Genomic DNA, 18475 nt, shown 5'->3' on the forward strand with positions numbered 1-18475 from the left:
ACCTGTGGGATGTGGGAAATCTGTGACGCTTCAAGTGTCCCAGACAACTACATCTTCTGGAAGTGTACCCAAATTGCAGCTCCTCACAGGCCGCATGGATCGGTTGGAGCAGCAGTTGGATGCACTTAGGAGCATTCAGGTGGCGGAAAGCGTCATTGACAGGAGTTTTGCAGACGTGGTCACACCCAAGGTACAGACAGATAGATGGGTGACTGCTAGAAGGGGCAGGCAGTCAGTGCAGAAATCCCCTGTGGCTGTCCCCCTCTCTAACAGGTATACCATTTTGGATACTGTTGGGGGGGATAGCCTATCAGGGGAAAACGACAGCAGTAGCCAGAGCAGTGGCACCACGGCTGGCTCTGTTGTTCAGCAGGGTGGAGTCAAAGCACAGAAGAGCAATTGTCACAGGGGACTCTATAGTCAAGGGCTCAGATAGGCACTTCTGTGGCTGTGAAAGAGACACCAGGATGGTATGTTGCCTCCCTGGTGCCAAGGTCCAGGGTGTCTCTGATTGGGTACGGGACATTCTGAAGGGGGAGGGAGAACAGCCAGAGGTCGTGGTACACATTGGTACTAACGACATAGGCAGGAAGAGTGACGAGGTCCTGCAGCGGGAGTTCAGGGAGCTAGGCAGAAAGGTAAAAAATAGGACCTCTAGGGTTGTAATCTCAGGATTACTCCCTGTGCCACATGCCAATGAGGGTAGAAATAGGAAGATAGTACAGCTAAGCATGTGGCTGAACAGATGGTGTAGGAGGGAGGGTTTCCGATATCTGGATCATTGGGATCTCTTCCGGGGCAGGTGGGACCTGTACAAGAAGGACGGGTTGCATCTAAACCAATATCCTGGCTGCGAGGTTTGCTAGTGTCACTTGGGAGGGTTTAAACTAGTATGGCAGGGCGGTGGGAACCAGAGCAATAGGTCAGCAGGTGAAATAAATGACTGGGAACTAGTGAATATGGCCAGTAGGACTAAGAGGAAGGGCAGGCAGGGAGAAATTACTGAACACAGTGGGACTTGGGGTCTGACATGCATTTGTTTCAATGCGAGAAGTTTAACAGGCAAGGCAGATGAGCGTGGAGCTTGGATTAGTACTTGGGACTATGATGTTATTGCTATTACAGAGACTTGGTTGAAGGATGGACAGGATTGGCAGATAAATGTTCCAGGATTTAGATGTTTCAGGCAGGATAGAGAGGGATGTAGAAGAGGTGGGGGAGTTGCACTGCTGGTTAAGGAGAATATCACAGCTGTACAACAGGAGGACACCTCAGAGGGCTTATGCAGCGAGGCAATATGGGTAGAGCTCCGGAATAGGAAGGGTGCAGTCACAATGTTGGGGGTTTACTATAGGCCACCCAATTGCCGGCAGGAGATTGAGGAACAGTTATGTAGGCAGATTTTGGAAAGATGTAAAAGTAATAGGGTTGTTGTGGTGGGTGATTTTAACTTTCCCTATATTGACTGGGAATCACTTAGTGCCAGGGGTTTGGATGGTGCAGAATTTGTAAGGTGCATCCAGGAGGGCTTCCTGAGACAATATGTAGATAGTCCAACTAGGGAAGAGGCAATACAGGGCCTGGTATTAGGGAATGAGCCCAGCCAGGTGGTCGAAGTTTCAGTAGGGGGGCATTTTGGGAAAAGGGACCATAATTCAGTAAGTTTCAAGGTACTGGTGGATAAGGATTAACAGGAGTCCTCGGGTTAAGGTGCTTAATTGGGGGAAGGCTAATTATAACAATATTAGGCAGGAACTGAGGAATCTAGACTGGAAGCGGATGTTTGAGGGCAAATCAACAACTGACATGTGGGGGGCTTTCAAACGTCAGTTGATAAGCATTCAGGACCGGCATGTTCCTGCTAGGATGAAGGATAAGTAAGGCAAGTTTCAGGAACCTTGGATAACGAAGGATATTGTGAGATTAGTCAAAAAGAGAAGGGAAGCATTCGTAAGGGCTAGAAGGCTGGGAACAGATGAAGCCCGTGGAGAATATAAATAAAGTAGGAAGAAACTTAAGCAAGGAGTCAGGAGGGCTAAAAGGGGTCGTGAAAAGTCATTGGCAACCAGGATTAAGGAAAATCCCAAGGCTTTTTATACATATGTAAAAAGCAAGAGGGTAGCCAGGGAAAGAGTAGGCCCACTCAGGGACAGAGGTGGGACTCTGTGTGTGGAGCCAGAAGAAATGGGAGAGATACTAAATAAGTGCTTCTCATCAGTATTCACCAAAGAGAAGGACTTAGCAGTCGATTTGTCTAGGGAAGAGTGTGTAGATAGCCTGGATCATGTTCAGATCAAAAAAGAGGTGTTAGGCATCTTGAAGAATATCAAGGTGGATAAGTCCCCAGGGCCAGATGGGATCTATCCCAGAGTACTGAGGGAGGCAAGGGGGGAGATTGCTGGGGCCTTGACAGAAATCTTTGTATCCTCACTGGCTATGGGTGAGGTCCCAGAGGACTGGAGAATGGCCAATGTTGTTCCATTGTTTAAGAAGGGTAGCAGGGATAATCCAGGAAATTACAGGCCGATGAGCCTTACGTCAGTGGTAGGGAAATTATTGGAGAAGATTCTTCGTGACAGGATTTACTTCCATTTGGAAGCAAATGGGCGTATTAGTGAGAGGCAGCATAGTTTTGTGAAGGGGAGGTCGTGTCTCACTAACTTGATCGAGTTTTTCGAGGAAGTGACAAAGATGATCGACGATGGAAGGGCAGTGGATGTTATCTACATGGATTTCAGTAAGGCCTTTGACAAGGTCCCTCATAGCAGACTGGTACAGAAGGTAAAGTCACATGGGATCACAGGTGAGCTGGCAAGATTGATACAGAATTGGCTTGGTCATAGAAGTCAGAGGGTAGCAGTGGAAGGGTGCTTTTCTGAAAGGAGAGTTTTGACTAGTGGTGTTCCGCAGGGATCAATGCTGGGACCTTTGCTGTTTGTAGTATACGTAAATGATTTGGAGGAAAATGTAATTGGGCTAATTAGTAAATTTGCAGATGACACTAAGGTTGGAGGAGTTGCAGATAGTGAAGAGGATTGTCAAAGGATACAATGGGATATAGATCAGTTGGAGACTTGGGCGGAGAAATGGCAGATGGAGTTTAATCCGGACAAATGTGAGGTAATGCATTATGGAAGGTCTAATACAGGTAGGAATTATACAGTAAATGGTAAAACCCTTGAGTGCATCGACGGGCAGAGGGATCTGGGTGTACAGGTCCACAGGTCACTGAAAATGGCAATACAGGTGGATAAGGTAGTCAGGAAGGCATATGGCATGCTTGCCTTCATCGGCAGGGGTATTGAGTATAAAAGCTGGGAAGTCTTGCTGCAGCTGTATAGAACCTTGGTTAGGCCACACTTGGAATATTGCATGCAATTCTGGTCGCCACATTATCAGAAGGATATGGAGGCATTGGAGAGGGTGCAGAGGAGGTTTACCAGGATGCTGCCTGGTCTGGAGGTTATTAGCTATGAGGAGAGGTTGGAGAAACTCGGATTGTTCTCACTAGAGTGACAGAGATTGAGGGTCGACTTGATAGAAGTTTACAAAATTATGAGTAGCATGGACAGAGTAGATAGTCAGAAGCTTTTTCCCAGGGTGGAAGAGTCAATTACTAGGGGACATAGATTTAGGGTGAGAGGAGAAAACTTTAGAGGAGATGTGCGGGGCAAGTTTTTTACGCAGAGGGTAGTGAGTGTCTGGAATTTGCTGCCAGAGGAGGTGGTGGAAGCAGGTACGATAGTGGTGTTTAAGAGGCAGCTTGACAAATACATGAATAGGATGGGAATAGAGGGATACGGACCCCGGGAGTGCAAAATGTTTTAGTTTGACAGGCAATATGATCAGCGCAGGCTTGGAGGGCTGAAGGGCCTGTTCCTCTGCTGTACTTTTCTTTATTCTTTGTTATTAACTTTTGCTTATGCCAGAATGCCAAGCACAATCTCCCTCCACTGTGGGCAGCTACCAGGTTTGGGGCCTAGGCACTTCTGAGCAAAGGAAAGCATAAAAGCTTCTGCAGTTGTCTATTTATAATCTTTAGAATGATCGACCTAAACGGAGTAGGTGTATTTGGTGACCTTTCATGCCTTCAGAGGTGGCGTGTTTGGCCAGTTCCCCCGGCAACATGAGGTAGACGGCGTTCTGGATCTCCCTGGCTGAGATGGTGCGGCGCTTGTTGTAGTGAATGAGGTGCGAGGCCTCGGAGGTGATGCTCTCGAAAATGTTGACAACGAAGGAGTTTACAACACTCATGGCCTTGGACGAGGTCCTGGTGGAAGGGTGGACCTGGGTCAGCACCCTGTACATGTAAGTGAAATAGCTCTGCTTGTGAGATTTCCTCTGCTTCTTGTGCGGCTTCTTGGTGACTTTAATCAGCGACTGCTTTGACACCTTGTGGGACGCACCGCCCTTAGCCGCAGGCGCCTATTTACATGGCTAGTCCAGTTCAGTTTCTGGTCAATGATAACCCCCAGGATGTTGACTGTGGGGAATTCATGATGGTAATGCCATTGAACGTCAAGAGGCAATGGCTAACCATTCTCAAGGCACACATACAGACAAGTCTATCAGGCCATGGGGGGGGAGGACAGATCAATCCCAAATAGTCCCTGCACTGTATAATGGGTCAATGCTTACCATGCCAGCAGTGATCCCCATGCTCCTATATGCCTCAGAGATATGGACAACCTACAGTAGGCACCTCAAAGCACTAGTGAAGTACCACAGCCTCCAAATCCAGTGGCAAGAAAGGCAGTCCAACAGCAGTGTCCTCTCCCAAGCCAACATGCCTCATTAAGGCATTAATCACTCAAAACTGACTTTGCCGAGCTGACACCAGAATCCCGAGGCAACTACTCTACTGGGAACTTGGTCACTGCAGGAGGACAGCAGAAACACTTTAGGGATGTCCTCAAAGCATTCCTGAAGAGGTTAAACATCACCACAGATTCATGTGAGACCTTGGCTTATGACTGATCAAAATGGAGAAAGTTCATTTAGGAATGCAGCAAACACATCAAGAGACTTTGTCGGGCATGTGCAGAGGTGTCAGAGAGAGCGCACGAACTTCCAAACAACTCTTCAATGCTTCAAGCACAGTTGCCGCACACGTGGCAGAGTCTGCAGACAGGGTAGGTGGTGGCATAGTGGTATCGTCACTGGGCTGGTAATCCTGAGATCCAGGGTAATGCTCTGGGGACCCAGGTTTGAATCTCGCTATGGCAGATAGCGGAATTTGAATTCAATAAAAATCTGGAATTAAATGACCATGAAACCATTGTCGATTGTCATAAAAACCCATCTGGTTCACTAATGTCCTTCCTTTAGGGAAGGAAATGTGGCGTCCTTACCTGGTCTGGCCTACATGTGACTCCAGACCAATGTGGTTGACTCTTAAATGCCCTCTGAATAAGGATAATTAGGGATGGGCAATAAATGTTGGCCCAGCCAGCGACGCCCACATCCCATGAACGAATAATAAATAGATCACACATTGGACCTATCAGCCACATCGAACTGGAGTGGAAGTAAGTCATCTTTGATCTCTTCTCTTAGGCAGTCAATAGTTAGATAACGGGTGGTACTACTTCACGACTGAAAAGACTTGGCAATGAGGGCAAATGAGCAAATAGGAGTTCTTTTGGGAGTAATTTTTCCAGTAAAGAACATCAGATAATGTTCAAACCAATGATGTAACAGGGATGTCCCATAAAAAAGATCTAAGTTAAAAATTGTCAATTAAATTATAACTTTTATTAATTTTTATATAGCAGCATAACTTGTTAACAAAAAAATTAGTTTACAATTGTAAGGCCCATACAATCAGAAGCAAAGACACCTTGTTGTACATCATAAAAGGGACTGCAGGACCTTATCTATCAAAAGTAATTGTTCTGTATGACAGTGGCACATCCTGATGAAGTACAGAGGGCAGTGCTGTGAAATTTGACAGCAATTTCCATCTAAGTACATAGTCAAACCTAATCCCAAGGACAACATTGCGTTGGCATGCAATGCAGCTCCAATGTACTACATTGGAATCCTTCATCTTAAAAAATGTTCTTCAACTCCCTTAAGTATCCTCCCTGTAATATGCCTGCCTAATTTGACCTCTGATCTCCAATTCAAATTAAATGAATGTTTTAAATTCTAGGAAAGTAACTCTCAACAGCAAAATCAGATACACTATCTGGTGACGAGATGGCAGCAATGTGACTTCACCAAAGACATGTCATCACACTGTATCCTTAGTCTACTGATACCAATTGTTTGTGTGCTAAGAAAATGCTAATTATCCAATAACTTTGAATTAAGCATTGTAAATAACACAACTAAGTGGAATTTTGTGCCAAAATTTTGAATTAAGTCAAATAATTTGAAATTAACTGACTTTAAATTAAGAGTAGAAAATTAAGGGACGCAAGCAAGACACACCCTGGTCATACTTAAATCACCCCGAGTCTCCCAAGACCTTTTTTTTGTAAACTTTAAGTAAGAATGGCTACACCTTGTGTAAAATTCTATGATATTACTTCATATAATTAACAATCCAGGTCAGGGTGCAGAAAACATTTCACGAGTAGCTCAGCCTAAAAGTCTACAGGTTTGTGCTCATCCATCTTACATGGCATGAGGTCAGGTCACAAGTGGTATAAGTTAATATGAAGTGTGCTATTTAGGTCACAAAACAGCCACCTAATGCTAATACCTTCGACTGCTCATTCCACAGTTCAAAGTCATTGGGCATTAGTGCTAAGTAAGGTGTTCTGGCTGAGACAAATCAGCAGCAGCTCCAAATGTCCCAAACTGAGATGAATTATCAATTTTGTAAAATAATGTTGTTTTAGGAGATCCTGGGAGATGGCAAGTTAGTGAGTTCACTGATTAAATCAGGTTTATTTCAACGATACTGCCTCACCATCCATGTTAGAAAGGATAGGCAAGCAACCTGCTCTCTCCCTGAAGGGAACAGGTAAGTGGTGTGTGAACAAAGAAATAGGGTTGGCTTTCCTTTCAATTATTATTTCCTTTGTGGGAATGCCTGGCATTCACTGGCTATTGTCCATAATAAGAGAGTTGAGAGATCAGTATGAAGAATGGTGGACTGGAATACATACTTTACCAATTCATGGTGCCGTGCTCCCCATAGAAAAGTGCACTGGTACTCTGTTCCCCATGGCCTGTGTTCTGCTCACTTTGTCACAGTGCTCCAAAGGACTGTGTTGTTAAATTCAAATTTCAAACATGAAATTGATGGCACCAGTATGAGTGACTTAAAAAAATGTAAAATGCTTTAAACAGAGGTATAAGAAAAAAAAGTATGTGGAGAAAACAGCAATATAGCATTATAAACATAAAAATGTACTATAGGAATTGCAGCCCCTTTCATACTGCATTATATTATTTTACAATTATATTAGTTCTCCACGTTGACTCGTTTTCTATTTAAGTGATTTGGCAAATTCTCTTTCCTGGGCGTCACCAGACTTTTTTGGCATATTTACATGGAGATCATGAATTGCATTACAGAAATCGAAGATACTGTTGACTATTCCTTCGTCTCAATCTGGAACACTTGATGAGCCACCAATACTGACCTGGGATAAGGGAAAGGAATACAACTGGATTAGGATGGATAGTTGGCAACTTTTAAATAGGAGCTTCGGATAAGTGTATTTTTATTTTTGTATCAATAAAAGAGCAGAAATTTAATCTAATGGTCTCTTCTCTGTTCTCTCTCAACTTTCTCTTCCAAATACTTCTTGTTCACTCCAGGTTTCTGCCTTCCTTTGGATTCACATCATTAACTAACCATGATGCCCATATTGTTTTGAAACTGACCAGCAAGCTATGAGTAAATACAGGATGGGTGTGACTCCACCAATTTTCCACTGTGCCCAAGAATGACACCCATCTTAGATTCCTTGTCTACTTCCAACAGAATTGGCAGAGATCAGCACTTGCTAAGATGAGTTCAAAGAAACCCACTTGTTAATATATTGGTAAACCAAGCCATTGGGCTTCTCCAGCAGGTCTCAAATGCCCCTAGCCTGACGTCAGTAGTTGGAGGTGAGACTTGGGGTGACTCGAGGTAAAAAATTGAAAATTTGTTCTTCAGATGGGGACAGCGTAGGCAGTGCTGAATTTATTGCCTGTCCTGAGAGTGATGTATGTGGCTTGCTGGGCCACTTCAGAGGGCAGCAAGAGTCAACCCATGCATTGTGGGGCTGGAGTCACATGTAGGTCAGATTGGGGAACAGTCATAAGGTTTCCTTCCCTGAAGGATATTAGTGACAATCCAGTAGCTTCCACAATAATTTTCCCCCCCGAATGCCAGCCTGCACAGATGACCAGATTTAGTGAATTAATTTCTCACGTTATCATGGCGCAATCTGAATTCACAATGTCTGGGTTGCTAGTCAAATGCAATGACATATTAAACCCCTAACCTAACGGAGAAAAATGATAATATGATGTATTTTATCAGATGAAAAACCAATGCGTAACATGAAGCAGCAGCATCGGATATGTATATTTGATCTGATTAAAATCAGATTATTTACAGGGCAACTTGATGGTGCTCTCACATGCTCCACCGCCACATGGCTGTTTAAATGTTCAAGAGCTCTGATCTCCTGTCTCATCATAGAAAGGCACCCAGTGAAGGGCAAGCAATCCAATGTGATATGGGAAGCAAGTAACCCCAGCCTACTCTTAATTTGGAGTCTCTGCAGTATTTTGCTTTTTAACCCTTAATTTTGGTTTTATCTCCTCTGGTAACGCACTACAACATGCTTGTATAAAATCCTTTTGCGCATTACTTCAACACAGCTGCTGACCTATTTGTTAAAATTGTTGAACAGTTGAGCTTTAAAGGGCCCTAGGGCTTAGCTGTGAAAGGCCTTGGGATGTCCTGAAATCGTGAAGGCACCTTATAAATGCAAGTCTTTCTTTTTTTCCTGTTCCACAGAGGAATTTTATATGAACTGTGTTAAGCAGCAATGCACCAGGGAAATTAGACCCTTAGTAGCTGTCCAGATATGGCTCAGGAAGTCTATGGTTGGGAAGAGGTCAAGGGATTGTTAAACGCAAAATTCTCAATGTAAAGAGAAGGTGAAACCTGCCCCCCACCCCGCCCCACCCACACCAACCCCGACCAGCTTTAAACTGTCCAGGACAGTAGGAAGCAACCAGATGCCACGTACCAGATGATACACGCCCATTTCAAAACTGAATTTGTAAGGAGCTCCCAGTTACGTTGTGCAGTAGCACTGTGTACGGTAAATACAGACCTAATCGCTGTCAGAGTCTTCAGTACTTTCTTCATCATCCCTCGTGGCTTTCCTTGTATCGGATTCACAACCATCCAACTCCTCATCAATCTCCTACAAGGAAACAAACAAACTCTGTAAAGCTTCCTCCGTCCCTTCGGCAGATACTAAAGAAAACTAAGATTTCCAAGATAAACGAAGATCATAAGTCATTTATGGGTTATGGCTCAGTGGGTAGCACTCTCGCCTCGGAGCCAGAAGATTGTGTTCACGTCTCGTTCCAGAGGTTTTGTGCAAAAACTTAGGCAAACACTCATGCCATCTTTCAGATGAGATGTTAAACTGAGGCCCTGTCCTCCATCTCAGATGGATCCCATGGAATTATTCCGAAGAAGAACAGGGACGTTATCCCCTAGTATCCTGTCCTATATTTATCTCTCAATCAAAATCACTAAAACAAAATATATTATGCAGACATTATCATGTTCCTATTTGTGTAAATTGGTTATCACGTTTCCTACATAACAACACTTCAAAAGTTCTTCATTAGCTACAAAGGGTCGCTTCCTGAAATCATGAAAGGCACTACATAAATGCAAGTCTTTCTTTTTTCCAATTGAAACATTAAATATTCAGGTTGTAAGCTTTATTGACATAGACTATTTTACTCCAGTCAGAGACACAAAAGACCAAGGCATTGATTTCCCCGATCTCCTGCCACTAAAGGTAATTCTGCTGTCCAGGTTGAGTCGTGGCCCAATTGCAGCCCCAGTGCAGGCATGTTCTGAGCAGAGCCTTAAGCCAGAAAACGGGAGTAAAATTTCAGCGTCACTGCAGATCTGACTGTTGGTCTTGGGACCCTCTGGTTGTTGCTGGAAATGAACAGCTACAAGGTTCCAAGGCCCAAAGATTTAGTAGTCGCCTAGGAAAGAGAATCCCAATGATCTTCGGTTTTCTCTCTTCAGCTTCTCTTCTGAGGAAACACTACGCACAAACCAGCCTCATGGTCATGACGCCCCTACCATCTGAGCATCTCATGGATGCTACTTCAGGAACCTGAGATGGGAGACTGGGAATGACTCCTCCCATCTCATTAACCCGTCAGTTCAGGCGAAGTCCTAGAAATTTTCAGGCAACGTAAAAGGGACAAGGGGCCCAATCTTCAGGTTCTCCATCCACTTTTTCCCAACCATTGCTCTATGGAAAATATAATTCCCTGGAGTGATTGTCCCTTCCTCTCTCCATGAAAATACGTGGCCTCTCTGTGATATTTCCCTTCCATGCACAGCTGAGATGAGAACCATGAAAATTGTGGGAAATCATAGACATGAGCCTGCATCATTCTACTTCCTCATGGGGTAAGACTGAAACCAATATGAGGGTCCACACCCTCACCTGGCTGAAGGCATTTAAAATGGTGACCAGGGGTCAAGGTCTCCTTGGTTTGTATGGCTTAGTATCTCATTATATGGCTCCTTTAACTGCAGGGCAATTGAGGGAGTTAATTTTTAGCACTATTCTAGGACAAAGCAGCTAATTGGTATGAACCATTCTCATAATGTTTAAGGCACCATCTGAACTTTTGTAACTTGCTCCCTGTTATCCATTATTACAAATACAAATCTTTGGAACATACTGACTGGATTACTGTCTGATAGCCAAACGCAAGTAATAAATGGTTTGAATTCTTTCCTATAATCTGATTCAATATTTGACTTGAATAGCACTAGAGTAATATAGAACCATGAGACCCACCTCCTGCTTCCTTGACCCTAGTCCCACTAAATTGCTAACCACCCAACTTCCCTTCCCGGTCCTCATGTTAGCTGATATTGTTAACAGTTCTCTCTCTTCCGGTCCTGTCTCTCCCTCCTTCCAAACTGTAACATCATCTCTCCTCAAAAAAAGAACAACACCTGACCCCATGGTCTTTCCAAACTATTAGCCCATTTCTAACTTCCCTTTCCTCTCCAAAGTCTGTGAACGTGTTGTCACAAATCTGTGACCACCTTTCCTGGAACTCCATCTTTGAATCCCTCCAATTGCTCTTGCCACAATTTTGAAACGGCCCCTAACAATCTCATAAGTGACATCCTATGTGACTGTGACAAAGTTAAATCATCGCTACTCATCCTTCTCAACTTTCTGTCACCTTTGACATGGGTGACCTCACGTACTCTCCACCGTCATCTAGCTGGGTGGAATTAACTCACCCAGTTCCATTCGTATCTATCTAATCATAGTCAAGAGTATCACTTGAATGGCTTCTCTGCCTACTCCTGCTCTGATGTGCCCCAAGGATCTATCCTTTGCCCCCTATTTCTTATTGATCTGCTACCCCCTCAGCAACATCATTTGAAAACTGTATTTGTTTTCACATGCAAGGTGACGACATCCGGCTCTACCCGAACACCACCTCGCTCGGCTCCTCCACTGTTGCTAAATTATCAGGCTGTTTGTCTGACATCCAGTACTGGATGAGCAGAAATTTCCCCCCAAATAAAAAAAATTGGGAAGACCAAAGCCATCATCATCAATCGCTGTTACAATAGTTCATTTCCTAACTACCAACTCCATCTTTCCCCTGGCAAATGTCTGATGCTGAACCAGACTGTTCGTAATCTTGGTGTCACATTTTTTTTTAATTCATTCATGGGATGTGGGTATCACTGGCTAGGCCAGTATTTATTGCCCATCCCTAATTGCTCTTGCTCAGAAGACAGTTAAGAGTCAATCATGCTGCTGTGGGTCTAGAGTCACATGTAGGCGAGACCAAGTAAGGACGGTAGATTTCCTTCCCTAAAGGACATTAGTGAACCAGGTGGGTTTTTACAACAATCGGCAATGGTTTCTTGGTCATCATCAGACTTTTAATTCCAGATTTTTACTGAATTCAGAATTAGAGAATTACCTAGCAATAATAGTCCAGTGACAATACCACTATGCCACCACCTCCCACTGTGACGAGCTCCTGATCACATAACCAAGCTATCACTAAGATCACCTATTTCCATCTCCATGATACTGCTCGACTCCACCCCTGCCTCTTCTCAGTGCTGCTGAAACCCTCACCTGTGCCTTTGTTACCTCAAGGCTTAACTATTCCAACACACTATTGACTGGGCCTCCCGCATTCCTCCCATTGTAATCTTGAGGTCATCCAAAACTTTGTGCCTGTGTCCTTACTCGTACCAAGTCCCAATCACCTATCACCCCATGTGCTCCCTGACCCAGACTGACTCCCGGTTAAAGCAATGCCTCAACTTTAAAATTTTCATCCTGGTTTCAAATTCCTCCAAGATATATGTGCTCATCTAACTCTGGCTTCTTGAGCATCCTTGATTTTAGTTGCTCCACCACTGGTGGTCATGCCTTCAGATGCCTTGGCCCTAAGCTCTGGAATTCCCTCCCTAAACCTCTCTGCCTCTCTCTTCTCCTTTAAGACATTCCTTAAAACCTATCCTGTTGCCCAAGTTTTGTGCCATCTGTCTTAATGGCGCCTCCTGTAGCTTGGTGTCAAATTTTGCTTCTAAAATTCCTATGAAGCACCCTGGGACGCTTCATTATGTTAAAGGTGCTATATAGATGCAAGTTGGTGTTGTAGTGAGGTTTTTTTCTCTAGTCACAGTAAGTTATGTTATTATGACCAACACCACCCCCAGAGCTTACCTCTTCTGCATCATCTTCAGGTAACTCTGATTCTTCATCACCCCCACTCTCCTGTTGGGATGCCTGGGACAAGATCTCTTCTCCCTGTGTGAAAACAAGTCAAATCAGTGAACTGCTGAATTATTCACTCTGCTCCAGCAATGACTTCACTCTGAAATATTGCTCAACACAAACATACACACAATTTCCACTGAGTTGGCAGGGATAATAGTCGCTCTGTAACAGGTCACCAGGACATGTATGAAAGCAACACATTGTGGCCCATTCCTTGATTTACCTCAAATCCTGTTGTGAAGCACGTAGACATTCAACTTCATCTTCCCGTCCCCCCACCCCCTCCAAACCATCCAGCATCGGGCAATCACTTTATGCCTATGTCCTACCAACAAACCTGCTTTTATAAAATTTTAACTTCACACGATCCATTGAAGAGTAGCGGGGACCACCACAACGGGGGTTAATTTAGCCCCTCACTTGACTATGCACAACATAAGATATTTTCATAAAAGCAAAATACTGCGGATGTTGGAAATCCGAAATAAAAACAGAAAATGCTGGAAAACTCAGCAGATCCAGCAGCATCTGTGGAGAGAGAAAGAGAGTTAATGTTTCAAGTCCCATATGACTCTTCTTTGGAACTTCTGAAGAAAAATTATATTGGACTCAAAACAATAGCTCTTTCTCTTTCCAGGAATACTGCCAGGCCTGCTGCATTTTCCCAGCATTTTCTGTTTTATTACAAGATATCTTGAGTCATTACTTGCTACACAGTTACACATCAGGTCAGTACAATTACTTGAGTATCAAGACAATCTAGCATCCAATTCCAGACCAGTACTGCTAGTACTATTGAACATTAAGGGTCTTAGTTAAAATTGAGAAACTTGGGTGGTGGGGGGGAGGGAATTGATGGGTAATGGCAAATGCTCATTACATATGTCACTATCAAGGCTGCAAAGAATAAAACAGAAGATGAGGAAGTATTAGCTAGGTGGTGTCATCCTGGGATGTTAAATAAAACCTGTAGACATAGGAAAAATGAATACTGAAAGATGTAAGGCACTCAACAGTGTTAAGCTCTTGGAAAAGAAGCGAGAACAGAAGATGTCCCACAGTGTTTTACAGCTAATAAAGTATTTTGTGAAGTGTAGTCACTGTTGTAAAGTAGGAAACACAATAGTTAAATTGCACATAGCCAATTCCCACAAACAACAATCTGATAATAATGTGTTGTTGTGTTTTCACTGCGGGATAAAATGTTGGCCAGGTCACTGAGAATAACTCATCTGCTCTTCTTCAAAGATTCCACGGCACCTTCGATGTCCACTTCAGAGGGCAGAGAGGGCCTCTCATTTGAAAGACGCCACCTCCAGTAGTGCAGCACTCCCTCAGTATGGCACTGGAGTGTCAGCCTAGATTTTTGTGCTTAAGTCTCTGAAGCAGGACTTGAATCCACTACCCTCTGAGTCAGACCGTTGTCAACTAAGCCACAGCTGACGTGATGATTCTTGATTTCAACAGAGTCAAGAAGGAGGGAGGGCTGTGTAGGATGGAATAGTTGTGGGTTAGGAGTAATGAGATTAACCCTCTAACCCAGCAAATTTTGAAGCCAAAAATATGGTAACAAAGAGCAACTGAGCAAAACTGATAAGCGTGTAACAATACAGCAGTATACAACTGCACTTTGTTAAGCTTACAAACAGAAATCTACACCTACTTATACTCACCTGCAGGTCTCTGTTTTTGAGGTTTCCTAGCCAAAATGCCTCTTGGCACTTGTTGATGGTTAACATTGCTTTTACTCGATACACAAATAATTCCAACAGCTTCTTCAATAGAGGGACATGATTGGTCAGATTAGTGTCCTGGTTGAGCTACAAATCAAGCCAGAAGGGAGGGGAAAGAGACATTTAACTGACAGTCCATGTACTCCTGAATAATAGCATCAAAAGCATCAAAAAGCTCTAACAAGGCAACATTACCTAAATTTTACTTCCCATTAATGTAAGTCTATGACCTACCAATTTATATCACACTCCATTTTTTGGGGCATCTTCATTACAAGACACTCCTGTTTTTGGGTACAATCCTTGCACTAGCACAGCTCTTGAAAATATCAGCTGGACTCTCACCCATGGTCTCGAGGTGGATCCCCTCCCAACCAGGTGCTCTACAGACATCTTAACTGAATTACAGCTTCCAAATGGGCTGGGTTCCCTGATCCACGTTCCTTTAATACTGATGGAACTTCATTTAAAAATGGCCACTGACATTAAAAAAAAGACTGATTGCAAAATCGAGGCTAATGTGACCACAATTCACTTGCGGCTTATCCACCATAATATTCTGATTTCTTGCCAATTGCAGCCATCCAATATGGTGACACCAAATGTTTAGTCTCCTAGATCGTATACATTTTTTAATATAGGTATAAAAATGTTTTTACTCATTATATTGCAGTACCAGCTATGTTAACACCACCAATGTATATTATCTCGCATTTCTCAATTGCACTTCTGTAAAACTATTCATTGTCCATTGGTTGAACAATTCTGGGTCCTGACAGAGCTCTGTAGGTGACGTGTTTACAATAATTTCACTATGGTGGCACAGTTGATTCAGAAACTACTTTCGCTATTAAGGAGCTGAATTTCAATCCAAAATGACTGGGTCTAGATTTTGTCTTCACTGGCTGGCATGCTCAGTGAAATGGGTTTTGGCATTCCCAATGTAGAGATAAAAGGCAGAATATCTGATATCAAGATATGTTTTCCCACATCTTCCTCAGTTATATCACCTAATTTGAGTTTTTCCATATCCTCATAGCTTGTAGTATTTAAATTGAGTAAACTAATCTGATAAAAAAATTGTTCAATTAACAGTGGAGGTTACATCATAATCATTAGATATGCTTACAATAAATTCAAATTTGTAACAAGAAAGCTCATTGATATGATCTACTTCCAGACTGCAAAAATCCCTGTGTATGACAATCATACCTTGGTATGTCCACACATGTGGTGCAGCTGACGAGTGCTCAACTGTAGGGTTTTCAACAAACTCTGAACATCCTCCTTTAAGAAAAAGAGAATAGTCTCAGTACACAGACGCAAGTTATGGGAAGAAAGAAGGGAAGGAGTTATAATTTAAGAAATAAAGAAAGAGCACTCTGAAAGTGAACCTCGTAACATCACTCCCCGCCCTCCCCACCTTGATGCCACAATAAACCTCTTGTATCAAATCAAAATACAAGCCAAAAGGTTGTTTTGGTCATTCCAAATGCAAGCGAAGTTCTACAGCAGCACAATGAGACAACACAGTTACTTCAACTGAGTTTGTACATAGTTCAGATGGGCTGTACAAAAGAGGCACTTCCCACAGAGACACAAAGGGTATCTGCACGTCGTTGCTCCAAGCAGACAGCTAGACAGCAGCACTGGCAGACGCCTGGGAGCAAATTCCTTGCCTGGCTCCTAAGCTGAGGGAATGGTAAACAAAAATGAAAATTGTAGGAATATAAAATAGAAAGACAACATTATTCTAAACATTTCTTCAAATCTACTTCTTAATGTGGTGTAGAGATAATTACTAATTATCTAAATATAAACATAGAAATCCTGTTTTGTCTGTGAAGATCTCCAGCATATATGCATTGATCGCTGTGTGTATGAAGTCCAGGTTCAAACGCCAGCATTTCCATTACTTCAAATCTCAAAACGTGTCAGCCTTGCCTCAATGGTCGAACATTACAGTCAAAAAGATTGTGGGATAAAGTCCCACTCCAGAAACATGAATATACAATTGAGGCTGAAGTGTCTACGGCTTTGAGGGCATGCTGCACAGTTTGAGGTGCCCTCTTTCGGATGAGATATTACACCGAGGTCCTAACTGCCCTCTCAGGTGGACGTAAAAGATCCCATGACACTATTTTGAAGGGGATCATGGGTGTTCTCCACAGCATCTCAGCTGATATTTATCCCTCAATCGACATCACCAAAACAGATTATCTAGTCATTATCTCATTGCTGTTTGGGGGAGCTTGCTGTGTGCAAATTTGTTGCTGCATTTCCTACTCTACAACAATGGCTATAAAATACCTTGGGGCATCATGAGATCATGCAAATCTCTATATAAGTTCATGTCCTTTCTTTCTTTAACTCAGTCAGCGACTAATTAATTCGCTGCAAGTTTGCATTATTTCCATTTCTGTTTATGGTCTCTTCTGACCCTTTTTGAAAGTACCCATTATTAGATTACATTTAAACCCTCTGAACCAACTGATTAGATTGTGGCTTTGTTCTTAATTTCTACTTATTCTCTATTAAATGTGCATTTTTGCTGGAAATTCATACCCTGTGTTTCTTGAAGCTGTAGTCCAGGAGTGGCATGCCTTGCTTAAGAAAAGATTCAATGAAAAGGCGTCCATGCTGCATCACAAAAATATAACCATGCATTAGACTAAAACACTCTGGCAATTCCATCTTTGTAGAACTAATTTCTATAAAAGCTATACATTATGTCCAAAATCAAAGAGTTTAATTTGATGTTATTTACGGCAGCCTGATGGCAACATACTTTGGCATTCCAGTATAATATGCTACAAGTAGTAGTTAGGATAACACTTCAACTTCATAATCCCCACAATCAAAGACTCGGTCATACACAATGAGGGATAACCAGCAATCACCCAAACCAGCAAACCCTCCATGGGTTGTGGGAAAGCAGGTTATGTTTTAGAAATATACAGCAGTCATTGTATCCTGCCCTCTCATGCCTTCTAAAAACAGATTCAAGACCAGTACTGGGGCGTTACAGAACACATGGCTTGTCCCATCTTTTCTTTCAGGCAACTTGATTTGCTGGCTGCTCGGATTAGGGTACTTCACTTTCTTTCTCCCAAATTAAAAAAAAACTATTGGCAGTATGGGACACTACTGTGAGGCACTCGTATTCAACAAATCCACCATCCAATGTCCATTTTGAGCATTACATTTCAGGCAATAAAGATTCATCAGTGCTGCCAGTGGCCCAATTATCAGCAACTTTACCTTCAGTAAAAAGTGGCTATGGTTTTGAGGTAGGACCAAGGCATAATATAGGCTGACACTCCAGAATAGTACAGAGTGTGCGGATGTTGTCAGATAAGATCTTAAGTTGAAACCTTGTTCCCTGTTCAAATTGAGGTTAAAGGGGCCATTGAAAGATTACAGAATTGATCTTCCTGAAGAATAAGATCAAGTGGCACAACAGGCCTTTTCCACCTGAATCTTACTTGCGGTGGGCCTTGCAAAGTAACTATGGTTTGCAAATGGGGAACTTCATGAGCAGGGTTTTAAGCTCAGCATTCAGGTGCGCGCCTGACACGCACAAGTGTGAAATAGCGCATGATGACTTCGGGTGAGCGTCCCGACGTCATCATGTACTCACGCGATATTTCAGTCGGCGGGCACGCGCGAGAGTCGGCAGCACACCCACTGGCAATTAAAAGGGTTCTTAAGCCCATTAATCAATTAATTGAAGTGAATTCTTCCTTG

At 43.0% G+C, this 18475-nt stretch overlaps 1 protein-coding gene across 1 annotated transcript in view; it reads right to left on the reverse strand.

Moving 5' to 3' along the window:
- Positions 1-5739: 5739 nt before the first annotated feature.
- Positions 5740-18475, reverse strand: part of fancd2 (FA complementation group D2) — an 81062-nt gene continuing 68326 nt past the window's right edge. The window contains exons 39-44 of the mRNA XM_078543168.1: positions 17294-17368; positions 15941-16015; positions 14669-14815; positions 12942-13025; positions 9294-9386; positions 5740-7598 (exon numbers count right to left, since the gene is read on the reverse strand). Coding sequence (XP_078399294.1) covers positions 9294-9386; positions 12942-13025; positions 14669-14815; positions 15941-16015; positions 17294-17368 — 474 coding nt within the window. The 3' untranslated portion in view covers positions 5740-7598. The remainder of the gene's footprint in view (positions 7599-9293; positions 9387-12941; positions 13026-14668; positions 14816-15940; positions 16016-17293; positions 17369-18475) is intronic.

This window comes from Cetorhinus maximus, chromosome 6 (assembly GCF_964194155.1).
Source record: "Cetorhinus maximus chromosome 6, sCetMax3.hap1.1, whole genome shotgun sequence".
NCBI lineage: Eukaryota > Metazoa > Chordata > Chondrichthyes > Lamniformes > Cetorhinidae > Cetorhinus > Cetorhinus maximus.